This window comes from Lolium perenne, chromosome 2, assembly GCF_019359855.2.
Source record: "Lolium perenne isolate Kyuss_39 chromosome 2, Kyuss_2.0, whole genome shotgun sequence".
Lineage (NCBI taxonomy): Eukaryota > Viridiplantae > Streptophyta > Magnoliopsida > Poales > Poaceae > Lolium > Lolium perenne.
In genome coordinates, this window is record NC_067245.2 from 307330668 (window position 1) to 307346499 (window position 15832).

Below are 15832 nucleotides of genomic sequence, written 5' to 3' on the forward strand. Positions count from 1 at the left end.
CTCAGGATCAAGGTCAACTCATGGATTCGCCAGCCAATAGCCAGGGGCCGGACCCCGTGCCGTGCCATGCCATGCCATGGCACCACCCGTGCACGCATGCTCCACGCATTCATGGCGCTCCCGTGTCCGGCGTACGCTCGCCTGATCGCCGCTGCGCTCACTGAACCCGCCGGTCGCTGACCCTCTCGCTGTGCGTGTTCACGCTGCGCACTGCCACGCCGGATGCTACGCTTACGTCTATGCTAGTATGCTGCACCGGCTTTCCCTTTTTTATTCCTGAAATCTTATGGGCGGGTGTGTGCCAGACGGATGTCCTGGGCACATGCACTAGGCGACAGGAGGTTGCGGTCCGGCTGGTAGGCTAGCTCATGTCAGCTTTCGTTTTTTAAAAAACTATAACCTTTGAACCGTGCGGTGAAATTATAATTCGTTTTCACTTCTAAAATCCCCACGACGAGAGCTTCGAAACTAGACCACATTTTCATATGTTTCGACGAATTTTTTTTCAAGCAACTTTGTTACGCAACAGAGCAATTTTATTATGCAACAAAACAACTTTAGTGTGCGACATAGCAACTTTGGTGTGCAACGAACATATACACTTTTTGGTACACGAAGGCACAACTTTTGTGCCCGAAAATAATTTTGGTGTCCATTGAAGAAATTTCAATGCGTGACGAAGCAAATTAAGTGCCCTGCACAACAACATTGGTGCCTGGCGACACAATTCTCGAACCGAGCAACTTTGGTGCCTGACCGAGCAAATTTAGTTTCCTGTAGAGCAACTTTGGTACTCGACAGAGCAAATTTGATTTGTGATGGCCCAACTTTGGGGTCCAGCGAAGCAACTTTAGTACCCACCGAATAAATTTTGATGGATGGCTGAGCAACTTTGGCGTCTAGCGATGCAACTTTCGTTGTGAATGTAGATTTACGTTGTGCAGTAAAGTTGCTTCGCCCCACACTAAAGTTGCATAATCTTGCATTATAATTGCTTTGTCGCATGTAAAAGTTGCTTTAAAAAAACTACATCAAAATACATAGAAATGAGATCTAGTTTTGAAGAGCTCGTCGCAAGAAATTCAAAAGTGAAAGCGGATCCTAATTTCGACATCTGGTGTAAAAGTTATATGATTTTAAGCATTTGAAAAGAAAAATTAATGTGCATGATGTCATTGTAGTGCATGTGCTACAATCAGTGAATGTCTAGCTATAAATGGTATGTGTTCACACTGACAAAGGTAGCATGTTCCTTTTTTAGTCGCCCGCTCAGATGCACTAATAGGCATGCGGCCGCCCGCTAGACTAATCCTTTTTTATTTATGACAAGTCCATTTACTCGGAGCCAGCAGCAGCAATGGTGATCGGTCTGTCGCAGACCAGAGGATCGATCAGAGACCGGGCGTGGCAGCGTGAACTCTTAATTGACCCCGCTGCAAGACTGCGGCGGCCTGAGCCTGCCCGGCGAGAGGCTGGCTAGTCACGGGAATCCGGTTGGGAGCTGTGAGATGCTACGACGAGCGACCAGCGACGGGGATGCTCTCTTCTGGTTGATACTACATAGAGAGATCAGGGTTGCGAGTTGCGACCAGTAGTTATTGCAGGTTGTTTCGAGATGCTGTGCTGGGGTATATGCTTTGCCACAGTGCCTGTGCGCGCGGCCGCACGCGTGGGCTGTGGGATCGGGTCGGCGGCGTCTACGTCGTGTATGCGGAATTTGGGGTCGGATGCTTCCCGGCCAGTATATTTTTTTCGATAAAAAAAATATACTGGCCAGTTTCGAAATAACTGTAGAAATTACTTTGAAAATACTTAGAAACTCTTTTCATGCGTTTGGCGAGTGTTTACACATGTGCATTTTGATTATGTTGGGCAATGGGGTGCACGTGCACACAAAATCGGGCAGCAAGCAAGGCAATAGAACTCTGAATTTAAAAGGAGATTTTATTTAGCGGAAAGGGGACAGGAACCTCGACAATTCATCTCCGAGCCATGTAGATAGGTAAGGAAGGGTTTTGTGGCGGCAATGATGGCACTCTAGTGAGTAGTGAATAAGCTTTGAGGGCGGACGAATGGTGCCCGGGCTTGGGTGAACCCGATATTTTGCAGGCAGTTTTGTGTGTCAAGTTTGAGTAGCATGGCCATTAAATGAAGTACCGCCGCCGTATGCCTTGGAGATGAATACGTCGTATGGAACCGTTGAACATAATGGCACGCAATAAGTGAATGAAGTTGGCTGTTGCGGTATACCAGGACGCGGTGCATGTCTCGTGGTCGCGGAACAGGAACAGGACCGCCACTGTAGATGGTACAACATGTGCCGGAAGCGGGGGCAGAGTGGTTGCCAAAAATAAGTGCCGCTGGGTGGGCAGCCGTCTTTGTTAATTCCTTCTCCCCAGGCTTATTCGGCGGCACCCCCAAAGCACCTTCCCAAACGTGGGGGCAGGATCCCTGGGGCGATTTTACGCCGGCACTCGACGGCGGCTCGAGAATGGCCACCTTGTTCTTTAGAGATCTGGAGCCAAGGTAATTCCTTGGGAAAATCCCCACCAGCAGGCCGTCTATGCGTTCAAAGGATCCGTTTTAATGCTAAATCTGCACCCCGTGCGCCATTTTTCCTGTGCAGTTTGCAAGCCCTCTTGGGCGATTCGACAGGGGTACTGGGTGAGGTGGAAGCTGTCGTTGGCTGCTCTTCGGTGCCGCCTCCGTCGGCGTCCAGTGTGCCGACTGTGTGGTCATGGGCGATAGCAGCGGAGCCGGCTCAGGGGATTCCGTGATAGGGGCTAGCGGCGAGGCAGGAGGATTGGAAGGGGACCACGGAGAAGCTTCAGTGGCGGATCCACGCGACGAGGGCGACCGCACCGCCGTCTCAGGCTGGAAGAGAAGGTACTTGCTTCCATCGAGAAAAAACCTCCAACAGTCCACAGCTTTCCAAACATTTTTGTACTCTGTTATGCTGATGATATCAGCCTGCTTAGCGCAGGCTCGTTGCTTAGTACGCGCTGGCTTAGTCTGCGAGCGATCAATGTGATATGCTTACGCTGCAGTAATTCAGGCTGGGCAAAAAGTCCGCTTAAAAAACTTTGGCTGCTTGCTTAACTATAAGTTGTTTTGTCAGTTCGTGTCCTTATATTTTCAAGGGTGGCAGGGCGCGTAGCACCAAGGTTCCGCTCCCCTGCAGTACATACATAGAGTTCTCTTTTCAGTATGGCAGACGAAAAATTGCAGCTAGTTAACGGAAAAAAATCTGGACACAGCAGGAGTGTTGTGAAAGGATAAAATATCAAATTTGTTACATCCACGGGTTATGTTTCTATCGAACACTGTGGTACTAGGCGCGTGTAAATAAAGTTTCGGGTTCGGTGTTTTGTGCAGGAATCGTGTTGGGAAGGCGCAGCCGGAAAGGGCGCTAAACTCTGCTCGCGTGTCAGCGCTAGAGAAGACCCTCCGCGAGTTCCCCGCAAGGAATTCGGGCGAAGTTATTGTGCCGGAGGTTGGAGTTACGTTTGATTCGGTTGGCGAGGCTTACGATTTCTACAATCTCTATTCATGGGAACGTGGGTTCGAGTCCGGTATGGCAAAAGCCGGCTAAATGTAGACCGGTGAAGTGTATGCAGGAAATTGTTTGCGGATGTTCGGTGAGCATTTTTTGTCTCGGCACGGCATTTATTCTTCTTTTCTTGGTGCCATTTGTTGGTACACCCTGGATGAGTTTTAGTAATTGGGTAATTTGCCTGGTAATAACCAGCTTGTCCCAGTGCAATCCTAACTAATTTCTTTCCGCAGGGGAGGCCGCGGGCAACTAACTCACACTCCACTCGTTGCCTCTGCCCTGCTCTCATCCGCTTGTTGCGGTCAAAGGACAACGGCTGGTACATATGCGAGCACAGGGACAGGCACACCCACGATCTATGTGCCTCATTTGGAGAACGAGCACACTGGCTGTCGCACAGACATATTGACAGCTACACCAAAGATTTGGTCAAGCAGTTGAGGGAGAACAACGTCAATCTTAGCAAGGTGTACAGCATCATTGGTAGTTTCTTTGGCAAGATGGAAAATATACCATTCACCAAGAGGGCTTTGAAGACTCTATGTGGGAAAATCAGCAGCGAACAAGCGGATGACGATGTCAGGAAGACAATAGAAGTGTTCTCTGAGATGGGGGCTGCAGACCTAGAATTCACTTACAGCGTGCAAATGGCACATACGCCTAAGGCACGAAACACCGCTGGTGCAAATGGCACGTGCTAAGGAAGGCTAAGGAACGGCTAGGGGCCATATACGGGAAGAACAGCCAGTTCAAGGTTGATTTCCACTGCATTGTGAACCAGATGCTGACCAAGGAGGAGTTCGAGGCGGCCTGGGTGCACATGCTGAGCACATACGCCTTGGAGAAGAATCCTTACCTACAGCAGATATACGAGACCAGGGAAAAGTGGGCGAAGCCGTACTTCACCGGTATATTCTGTGCAAGGATGACCAGCACCTAGAGAAGCGAAAGCGCAAATCACATGCTGAAGACCTACGTCCCACCTGGGTCGGCCATGCATGTTTTTGTGAAACAATTCAACAAATTGTTGTACGATAGGGACGCAGAGGAGAGCTTCCAGGAAAAGAGGACACCTCTGGTAAGCCATCCAAACTGTCATGTTTTTTTAGCGCATCTGGCCGCCCGTTGATTTGAAATTTGCCTACGTGCTTACTTTAATCCTGAAACCTATCACTTGGCCATGTGCCTCATTCGTTTTCCCATCATTCTAAAAATGCAGGGTGGAGTGGTTTTTAAGGTCGGCGAACCAATTGAGAAACACGCCGCCAAGGTGTACACTCGCACAATGTTCGAGAAGTTCTAGGAAATATTGTACAAGTCTAGATCTTACTATGTGGATGAAGAGGTGCCCGGCAAGGTGTATGTAGCAAAACACTCTTACAGAGCCGGGAGAAGTGGTGCAATGTGCAATTCAGGGTCGTTGTCAGCGAGGGGTACTACACATGCGAGTGCGGCATGTATGAGCACATGGGGATGCTATGCGGCCATGTTGTCAAGGTAGTAAATTATGCGAGCCCCCTTTTTGCACTTTATTTTTGTTGTGTTGCCATTCAAGGGCTAATGTTCAGCATTTGCATGGACCTTGTAGGTGCTGGTCCATCTACGGTTCAAGGACATCCCTGCGTTTCATGTTATGAAGAGATGGACGATAGACGCCCGTGATTTGTTGCCACTACACTTGGTGCCATACCAAAAAGATCAGGGGCTGGTGACATCATTCAGTTTCCGCCATTCCCAGCTTTACCTCAATTGCATGGAGGTGGTTAGGCTGGGGGATGTGAATGTTGATGCATTCACCATAGCTATGGATTCGATTAAGGTTCTTGTGCCTAGGCTTAAGAAGGTTGCAGTCGAAGGGGATGGATTGGGTCTAGAGCAGAGACTTGTCGCGAAAAAAGCTAGGGTGGAAGGTGCGACAAGCAAGGTTCAATGCGGTGAGGGCGATCGGGTGAGTGTGGAAGGCAATGCACTAAGTTTCGATGCAGGACTTATAGCACCATCGAAGAATAGGAGTAGTGGCAGGCCAACGACTAGCCACGACAAGCCTCCGTATGAGACTACCTCCAAGAGAACGAGGTTCTGCACAGTGTGTCGGCTGCCAGGCCACAAGAGCACAACCTGCCCCGATCGCCCACCGGGTGCGGCGAAGCCTAGGAAAGAAGCAAGGTGCTCCAATTGTGGTCTCACAGGACATCGGAAGACAAGCTGCATAAAAAAAAGATACAATGTTTGAGGTAGCTTGTTCATAGGTGCACCGCCGGCGCAATTTTTCGACAACTAGTTTCATTTTTATTTAACTTGGGAGCTAGGAATTTCATACCTGTAATTATCGATGGAACGGCTCGGAAGGTGTTGTATGGATTTTCTGTAGCAGTGTACTGGTTTGTTATTTGCGATTTACACACGATCCTTCGAGCTGTTTATGTCCGACGTGGCCCCATTTGGCTGCGCCTAATCTTTTTGTTCGGTCTCCATGATAGCAATTCTTCCTTTTTAACACTGCTCAGGGCTTGTTTGGTACTAGTGTTTCAGTGGGAATTAGTGGGGATAATACTTTAGAGTATTGGGTGAATCGCTGCTGTCACCCAATCCCCACAAAACCCTATCCCCAATCCACTAGGTAGGGGTAGAGTATTGGGGATTGAAAAAATTACACTAAAATTTGGGGAAAGTGGGGATAAGTGGGGATTAAACTCGCTTATACTCTAGCACCAAACATGCATTGGGGATAAGTGTGAATTTAAAGTTTGGAGCGGATTATCTCCGCTAATCCCCACTAAAATTCTAGTAGCAAACAAGGCCTCACAGGGAGCCAAGCACGCTTCCCGTTTGAAAATTATCTGGGTGATGGAGCTTTTATTACTGGGCCGTCTCTCCTTGCCATCGTTGGGCGTTGGCCACGGAGGAGCGAGCTGGCGCCAACACCGCGTGCTCCAACCGCGTGGGACTGTTTGCTCGTAGATTCACACTAATACGTTGCACACGTCCGAGTTGGTTGGCTGCCGTCTCTACACGTCCTTGCTGTACATACTTCTACACCTAATACAGCCAGAGTCCTGACGTCACGTACAGAGAAGAACGGTTAGATGGGGAGTGGATATGCGGACCACTCTAGCTCGGGCGCACTTGCGAGTTTTCGATAAGCTTTACCCTACTTCAAGGTCCATCCCAGCCTCGTTGAGGATTATGGTTGTTCTTATCCCTAGTGTCCCTCTAGCACAATGAGAATAGGGCATATGTTTACAATTGCGCCTTACCGACCGATGATTGGGTTTTTCTTCTCGAGGTTTGATCCCGTCTCGGCATATCGCTCCCTCTACCACGAAGGCGAAGCAATGCAGGTATAGCTTAGCCGTAGGGAGTTGTTCCTAGCTCGGAGCTGCGACATCAGACATGGATTGCGGCTTCAAGCTGCGATTGCAATGGCTTATTTTCCGTGACGCTGGTCTAGGTGGCGGGTTTGTGTTGGCGACGTTTATAAATAATATGTCCGTAGGACAAATGTACAAAATCCTCTTTCCGGGCTGATACAGTTGCAAGCACCATCTTGCTCGGCAGTAAGGAAACGTAAATCTTCTTTATCTAAGAAAAATCGTAGTAGCATCTTTGTTTTAGAAATTTAGAACTAAATTAAGCGAATTTCTATCCGTTGGGGAGAGAATTCACAGAGGATGCCGCAGAACCCACCTAGAATACTATTTTACTTTCTTTACCCACATATGTGAATTCCAAAATAACACATGGATGATGCATAACTTATTGATATACTTAACAATGTAAATTTGTTCAAAAAAACAATGCAAATCAACCATATGTAGTCGATTCAAAAAAATGCAGCTTGCAGCTCATTTTTTGCTTAGTTAGAATTTTAAAAAAAAGTACAAGTTATCAATTTCACTAAAACAAAACTTGTATCTTTTGAAAATGGATGACGATTTACAAAAATCTCAAAATAGTTCCATACAGACTCTGGTCTCGACCCACCACACGCATCCGATTCATAAGTACAAGCGTGTGTAGTCCAGTCGCAGTACGAACGGCATGGCGCCCGTGACCTCTACTAATCGTGTAGGCACACAATGACACAAAATATATTCCTTCATATTTTGGTGGGCCCTCACATGCCAGTCACAACAAGATACGTACAGGTGCTGTTGCTCTCCACGGGGGATCGGTGACGAATAACCTGTTGACGTCCGCATCCGATCCCTATCCAACTTTTGACACCAAGATCATTTCCCGGAAGATAATGTTCCAAACTTGCGCGGGAACTCGCGTTGAAGGTTCATGTGTACCTTTCGGGCAATCTATGATGCTTCTTCTCTACTTTCTTCTCGTACGTTTAATGAACTTGACTCCATGACATGTGATTCCTTCTTCCATGTAGATAATGCAGTTTTTATGTTGGTAGAACTCTTCAATAAGTAGCTTTGACCACGTGTTCATAATATGAACTTCATATGTTAGGTACGGAACATATGTCAGATTCACCGGTTTTGCTGCTTTGTGATCCGACGTGTTTCGGAGGTCTAAAATTTATTGGCATGCAACAAAATAGAATGATGATCATCATGCACCATGCACGGAAGATCCCGTGCACATGAGAAATGTCATTTCTTGTTAGCTAGTAATACTTGTGTTTAAAGAAAGAATATTATGACTTGCTCTAGTGGATTACTACTAGTAGCTAAAGAGAAGAGAAATGCAGAACAAAGAGAAGAGTCAAGCAACGAAATTACACATAATTAATCAAGAAGTAACACTATTCATGGTCTCATGGTCATGGATGATCTAATGCGAATTAGCTAGGCGGTACAGAGGATTAAACGTAGCATATCGTGGGGATTAATGGAGGTTGACTAGCTAGCTAGAGACGTAACGGCTAATTATTCGCTAAGCTAGGCGAAGGAGGAGCTCCGTGGGGAGTGGACGGGGAACAGCGGCAGCAGCTTGGGCCTCCCGGAGTCGCCTCCGGCGACCACGGAGCTCCTGGGCGAGGAGTGCAGGTAGAAGGCCTTGGAGGCGATGGCCTTCTCCTCCCTCTCCTCCTCCTCCTTGCTTATGACCACCCCGCAGGAGCACGACGAGGGGGGCGATGGTGACGGCGAAGAGGCGGAGGAGGAGGCCGCCAGGGCGTGGGCGTAGTCCATGGTCGACACCGGCGAGTACTGCATGATGCCGTGGTGGTGGTGGTGGTGGTTGTGATGATGAGGGTGGTAGTAGAACGGCTGCGGCCGCGCGAGCTCCAGCCTGGCCGGCGCCGCGCGCCGCCTCTCCTGCAGCTTCGGCCGCCTCAAAGGCAGCGGCACCGCCGGGAAGATAGTGCCAGAAACCTGCTGCTTCTCGACCGACGCCGCCGGCGCTCCCCCAGGCGCGCCAGTGAGCCTCTGCACGAGCGCGCGGAAGGTCGCCGGGTCGGCCTGCACGAACGTCGTGTTCGGGTCCGCGCATCCCGCCGCCGCCGCTGCACCGCCCCTCGGCGTCGTCGGAGGGCGAGACGAGGACGACGACATGGACACGAGAGGTGGCTACCTAAAGACGAAGCAGCGTGAATGGCGAGGCGGCGTGCAGCACATGCGAGTGTGGAATGGAATGGAGAATACTAGCTTCGATCTCTCGGCCGCTGGCTGGGCGGCTTTTTAAGGGACAGAAAGAAAGGCTGCATTAAAGCGTGTAGGGATGCATCGATCCGTCGCTCGTAGGACGAGGGTCTTTTCTTGCTTTGTTTCTGCGACCTCCGTCTCTTTATTGCCGTGCATGCATGTACATTGTACATTGTACGTGCGTACATGTCACGACGACGGGCGACTGCTCACGGCTTGCCGTCCATCCATCCTTTGGATGCAGCCGCGCCAGGGTTTGTACATGTTCACGCATGTGCGTGCTGCAGCATGATGCATCTTTTCTCCTGGTCCTCTCACACTAGTCCATGAGGCGTGCACATAGCTTGCTAGCTACTGCCTACGTACGAGTGCGAGCATCACACGATACGGCGAACGGTCCGGTCTTATGAACATGGAGGCGTCCCTTCTTCTTCTCCTCTCGTTGGGAATTAATGAATTATCACACGCGCTCAAAAAATACACAACGAAATAAGTTATAAATTTCAACACTAGTATTGCACTAACTCCGTGGACAGGTTGCTCAATCACGGAAAGAAACATATGTATCAAATATGTATATGGATATATGGAGAAACGGATTCTGCTCCAAGGAAAAAAGTCCTCTTACGGCGTGCTTTTAACTATGTCTTCAAACTCTTGGTGATTTTGCAGCAGTGACATTCGTTGTGTAGACATCGGGATCGAGAGTGACTAGATGACATGATACAAGACTTGCTTGAGGCGGCATGCCGTCTCTCCGCTTCGCCCAGTCGTTGAGCTCCATCCACCCTGCATGTGGGGCGTTTCAGTTTTTCTTTTAGTTTGGGCTTGTTTGTGTTGTTACCTCGAGGGATTATTTTCTTTCTCTCTTTATGACTTTATCTTGAACTCTGTATGGTTGTGGTTACATTATTTATAAAGCTGGGTGAAAGTCTTGTTTCGAGGAGGGTGCATGTTCTCAGCACAAAGGTAGTAAACGTGCTAGTTGATATCCTACCTCCGCTCATGCACATAGGTGCAACAACAAGCATCGACATAGAGGGACACCAATTTCTTTTACTAGGAAAACTCCTCATTTTGATAGGAGAAAATCACGGGCCGAATCCACCCAAATCTTCTTCCACTATTACTAGATAGGGATACAACTTGTTTCTTGTTAGACGACATTAGAGGGTTGCATACATCAAGATACATACAGATCCTAGAAACCAACAACAAGATTTGGGGCACAAGGATGGCAATTTTATCGATGGATCCGGGTATGCGCACAGATATCTGGCCCAATGGGCACGAGTATGGAAACTTATGCCCACGGGTTTCATTGGGAGAATATCCGATAACTCATGGGGCAGGCATGGGTAGAGGTTTTGCCTTATGGATAACCAATAGATATCCGCTTGACATGTAGTCCCACATGTCAGTGAGACATGGGATTTCACCTAGTCCTAGCTGCCCCTACCTTGAGGCCAAACTCAGTTAGTCTAACACGTAACCACCGATTACCAGTTTTTTCATGGCCTCCCCTGTGACTCCCTTGCACGCTGTGAGGGAGTGCTTGGCCGGCGGCCCTCCCTTCCACCTCTCCGGCTGTCCGGCTCTCCTCTGAGAAGTTGACGCACTAGTAGGAGTGGGCTTGCTCTCATCCCGTCGTCCTTCCTCCTCCTCATATTCATTGCCTACATAATTATTGCTGAAAATGCTATTCAAATATTGTCGAAATGCTTCTAAAATGTTGGTGTTATGCTCAAATATGTTATGTTCATGCACATAGTGGGCATAGTGCGTAAACACATGGATATCCATGGATATCCGGATATCTAGTGGATCTGGATTTGCAGCGACATCCACACCCATAGATACTTTAATGGGCAGAGCGAGGTTGATGGATTTGGACATGGATCTGATTTTGGTATATCCGTCCAAACCCGTTCCATTGCCATCCTTGGATTAGAGCAACTTCACCAATGATGGTGGAACCTTAGTTTGAAGGACAAGCAAGCCTCGACTTCATAACCTTGTCATGTGTTTGATTTGAGCTTTTTCTATAACCCCCTCTCCTTCCTTTCTCTAATCTTTTTCTTCTCCTTTCTTAATAAGGCCAAGTTAGGGTTTTCGTCACTCCAGCTTGTGATAGCTGAATGGGAGGCTTATTATCTCCCTTTGGTAATGTGCAATGTTTAGAAAAACCCTGAATCATAATCCCAATAGATAGTGAGGTCTTCCTGAAAGGATTTTAATTGGATCTGGCTCAGAGCCCACGTGACGATACCCAACCCTTCTCTTCTCATGAGACTCCACCGGTCAACCCTTCTGGTGTTGTACGTGTGCATGCACTTGATCAGACGCACGCCGACGGAGAGAGGCCGGTGCAGTTTGTGACCGACCGGCCAGCTATGAACCACGGTGTACATGCATGCATGCTTGCGCGAGCGAGGCATATGCAGGGCCGTACGTATAGTACGTTTTCTCAGCGACCAGTTGCTTAGCTTAACCGCTCCGCCGTTCTGAGCTCGTACAGCTAGCGCTGTACCTGAACGTACGTGCCAAGTGCAGCCGAATCCATGGCGGGTGTCTGCGTAAGATCAGCAGAAAAACTTCAGAGAGCACATTAATTATATTGGTACTTCTGTATCTGTTTGGTAATGTGTTGATGTCAATGAGTAACAAGTTAAGCAAGCGTATGATTGTTGCCATATATAGATAGCGCGTCCGTCCATGGCTCACCGCACACATAACCCATCGCTGACACTGATCAATGCAAATTAACGAGCTGAGCTGATTAACGTGTACACGCAAAGCAAAGGCTCCCACCGGATCCTCGGCTCGACGCGTTCTATATATCTTCGAAATATACATCAGTTCATCGACGTTGACGCTGTGACGGGGCGCGTCACGGGCGCGTGCAGGGGATCCGGGGGGACGGGCCAGGGCTTTGCGTGACGGAAACAAGAAGCTATAGCTGCCTGGAGCCCTGGACACGGCTTGCTTTCGCCGCGGATCAGCTGCGCCGCGTGCCGGCGTGCGGCGGGAGTGACCGGTCCGGCGGCCTCACGCCGGTGACCGCCGTGCCACGCGGAGCGCGCCCTCCTGGCCGGCGTCCCTGTCGCGTGTTCCGTGGAATCGTGAGCTGAGCTGGTGCGTGCATGGGATCGAGCTGACCTGTCAGGACGGATGGGCACCTACGATGCTGCGCAGCTCATACGTAAGTTGACGCGGCCGGGGACCCGCGAGGTCCAGTAGTCACACGTAACATCGTTGGATCGATCACGGGGGGACGTCGACTTGTCGGGGCCGGGTTTGCATGCAGCCGATGTGTCGATCCACCATGCAAAGCACCCGGTCAACCAACAACCAGCCTCGACCTCTTGCTTCGCTCCAGCTATTCCCGACGATTTCAAAATCTCAACTGTTCTTTTTATTAATTTTTTGTACTACTAATAATGATGTTTCAAAATGTTTCTCACGCCTAAGTCACTCTAGACATACATGATTATTGTACTTGACGCATATGCATCATGTCCTGCTTTTTTCTTCTTCTACGTATAATAATACACCCTGAAAAGTGAATCACATATCAGTGGACCAAAGAATCTAATCCAGCCCAAATGGAGAAATCATGTCGGCCCAAACACATGTGTGATATGTAATGTTGACTTGTGTTGCAATGTTTCTGGTTAATATGGTTTATTCCTTGTCTAAGGAAAGGAAGCTGATCCCCATCCAGAGTTCCAGACTGCAACTCCCGCAGATTGGAGCATCATGCTGAACAAGTCATACTTAAGGGCAATGTCTATTTTGTGCAATGTCTATTTATTTTTTTGCGAAAATTCCACCGATCCATCAATAATCATCAACAGTAGTACAAAGATGTCTAAAAGTAATAAAAATTACAAATAGGTCGTTGGACCACCTAGCGACGACTACAGACACTAGACGAGCCGAAGGCGCGCCGCCGTCCTCGCCCCTCCATCACCGGAGCCAGGCAAAGCTTGTCGTAGTAGAGCTTGTTGTAGTAGACAGACGGGAAGTCGTCGTGCTAAGGTCCCAAAGGACCAGCGCACCAGAGCAGCAACCATCGCCAATGATGACAACCGTAGATCGGAAGAGACTGGTCTGAAACCACACAATCGAACACGAGAGACGATCGGATCACGGATTGTGCAATGTCTATTTACTTCAATGTTCTAATTGTTGAAGTGTCTCTATTTTTAGACTAAAATCAACAAGTACATCCTTCCACTTCCCGCCAATATACAATCTGATGATGAGGTCCCGGAACCTAAGGAAGCCAAGAGAGTTAAGAGGAGATCCTAACTATCTTAAGTAGTTTAGGAGCAGATCTTAAGTAGTTTAGGAGCAGTTGCATCTGGTGTTCTATTCACAGACCAGGAATTAGCTAAGAAACCCACATCTGGTCATCGTGTCAGTGCCAAGAAATTAGCCAAGAGAATCTCTCATCTGTTATCATTTGGTAGTCAAGAAATTGGGCAAAAAATCTACAATTTCATCATAAATGTGATCATCATCCCAAGGTCCCGTCGTCCCTCTTTGGCACAGTCTTGCCGATCCAGCAGAACATCTGGGGAGAATCTGTCTCGGTGGCACAGTCAAGCAAATGTTGGTACTTGGTTGAGAGGTTCTCTTTTAGTCTCTTGGAAACATATGATGAAGCAATAAGAATTATAAGATCCATCTATCTTTTATGTAATCGTGTCGTGTTTGGTATAAGAGCCTATGCCTCTAATGTTCCCGTTAAGAACAAACCATTTTATTTTATCTTTTATGGAAAAACAGATGATAGGTGAGTGGAAGAGAGTTCATCAAAGCAAAAACTCTCAAGGCTCCCAGAGCCAAACAGAACACAGGCACACCCAGCTCCGGCTGCGCATTCGGTTAATATGGTTAATTCGGTGTGGTTTATTCGGTTATACGGTAAATACGATTTCAATACTTTGGTTAATACGGTTACATATAAAAATACGATTCGGTTTCGGTAATAACCATTAAATTTCGGTTCGGTTTCGGTAATAACCAAACTAACCAAAGTTGACGCGAATTTTAGATTGAAAAGTAACTTTTATGGCCACATATTTTATTTTCTGTATTTTTGTATAATTGTACTAAAGATTTTGCTAGAGAGCAAAACAAAAAAGAAAGAAATTCGAACAAACTAAAATATGGATGTATTTTGTATGGCCGTATGAAAGGTTTTGCCAAAGAGGAAAACAAAAAAATAAATAAAACTAGACCATCTAACATATGCGACCATTTGAGGAATCGAACTAGCAACCAATGGTTACCAGGCGGACAAACAGAAGGACATGACCACCACAGAGAACCACCTTACATGTAAATTTAACAGTTTAAGTGCTATATTAAGGCTATGCGCGAAGCTGGGCTGGCCAGAATTTATGTTGCGTTGTGTGTTCGGTTTCTTTCGGTTTAACCGCGGTTTTTCGGTTAAAAACCGAATTAACCGAAGTTCTTTCGGTTTGATGTTTTACTAACTGAAACCTAACCATAAAACCATAAAAACTAAAAATTGGTTTCGGTTCAATTTTTTTCGGTTCGGTTTTCGGTTTCAGTTCGGTTATGCACAGTCGGACACCCAGCCCACCAGAGTTCAAATCCCAGATTTGACACTTTGGTGTCTCATAAAAGGCGGAATATTCTTCAGTGGGAGGCGACGTTCCCGTCGACAGCGAGGCGCCTGTGGTGACTTCGTCAATCTCAAGACCCGTCGGATCAGTTATTCAACGCAGTCTCTTGGAGGTGCTCATAGGGGTAGGGTGTGCATGTGTGCGTTCATAGGGGTGAGTGTGTACGCGTATGTATGAGCGTCTTTGATTGTACTGTGTTTCGCAAAAAAAAAAACAAGGCCCAAGGGTAGATAAAAACAAGGGGAAACGGTCCGACTGTGCCGTTTTGGAGCTAGGGCTACATGTAGCCCGTTTTAAAAAAAATCAAAAATTGTATTTCATAGTTCTAAAAAATTACTATTTTTTTTAGAGGTAGACAACGATGTACTCTACCATGAAGAAAAATACCAATACGATAGACTGACTATTTTGTGCTGTGCGTAATTCACAAAATTTGTGGATCTGAAGTACTGAAAAGCATAGATTTAAAACCTCCAATATTTGTGAGATTTTTTTAATTTTAGTGTAGCCCAGAATATAACGTTTTTCATCCTGAGATTTTGCAAGTGGTAGAGTATATTGACTACATCTAGAAAAAAAATCAGATTTTTAAAACTTTAAATTGTCAAATTCGAATTTTGAAACAAAAATGCTATGTAGAGTTTTCCGAAACGATCCCCACGTAAGGTTCATTACATGATAGTAGCATAGCAACTTGCTAAAAGGAAAACTTCAAACGAAGACCAGCTACATGTAGCCGTTTATTTTTAAACACGCATAGTTTGTATTTCAAAAGTCTGTAATATAATATGCCAGGTTGCACGCCTGCCGAGCACAACGTTCTTCGTCTTCAGTCAAGATCTTAATTGAGAACGGTCAGGCAAAGCAGCTGATCGTCGGCAATCACCTTAGGATAGAGGCCACATAAGTTGGTTCCTAGGGCACGCATGTTTTTTCCTAGGCCACATATATTTGTTGAAGTGTAACATAATATGGTTATTTATAATCTACTATATCACCATAATGCTAAAATAAAC

The 15832-nt window shown here is 47.2% G+C and overlaps 1 protein-coding gene across 1 annotated transcript; it reads right to left on the reverse strand.

Annotated features, from left to right (window-relative positions):
* Nucleotides 1–8275: 8275 nt before the first annotated feature.
* LOC127336914 (VQ motif-containing protein 11-like) lies at nt 8276–9254 on the reverse strand. The gene has a single exon (XM_051363781.2). It carries the CDS (start codon nt 9064–9066, stop codon nt 8452–8454), a length of 615 nt encoding a protein of 204 aa, XP_051219741.1. The 5' UTR covers nt 9067–9254; the 3' UTR covers nt 8276–8451.
* Nucleotides 9255–15832: the final 6578 nt, after the last annotated feature.

What these genes read in the sequence shown, in the direction of transcription:
- LOC127336914 (XM_051363781.2), bottom strand. Translation starts at nt 9,066, where the DNA reads ATGTCGTCGTCCTCGTCTCGCCCTCCGACGACGCCGAGGGGCGGTGCA.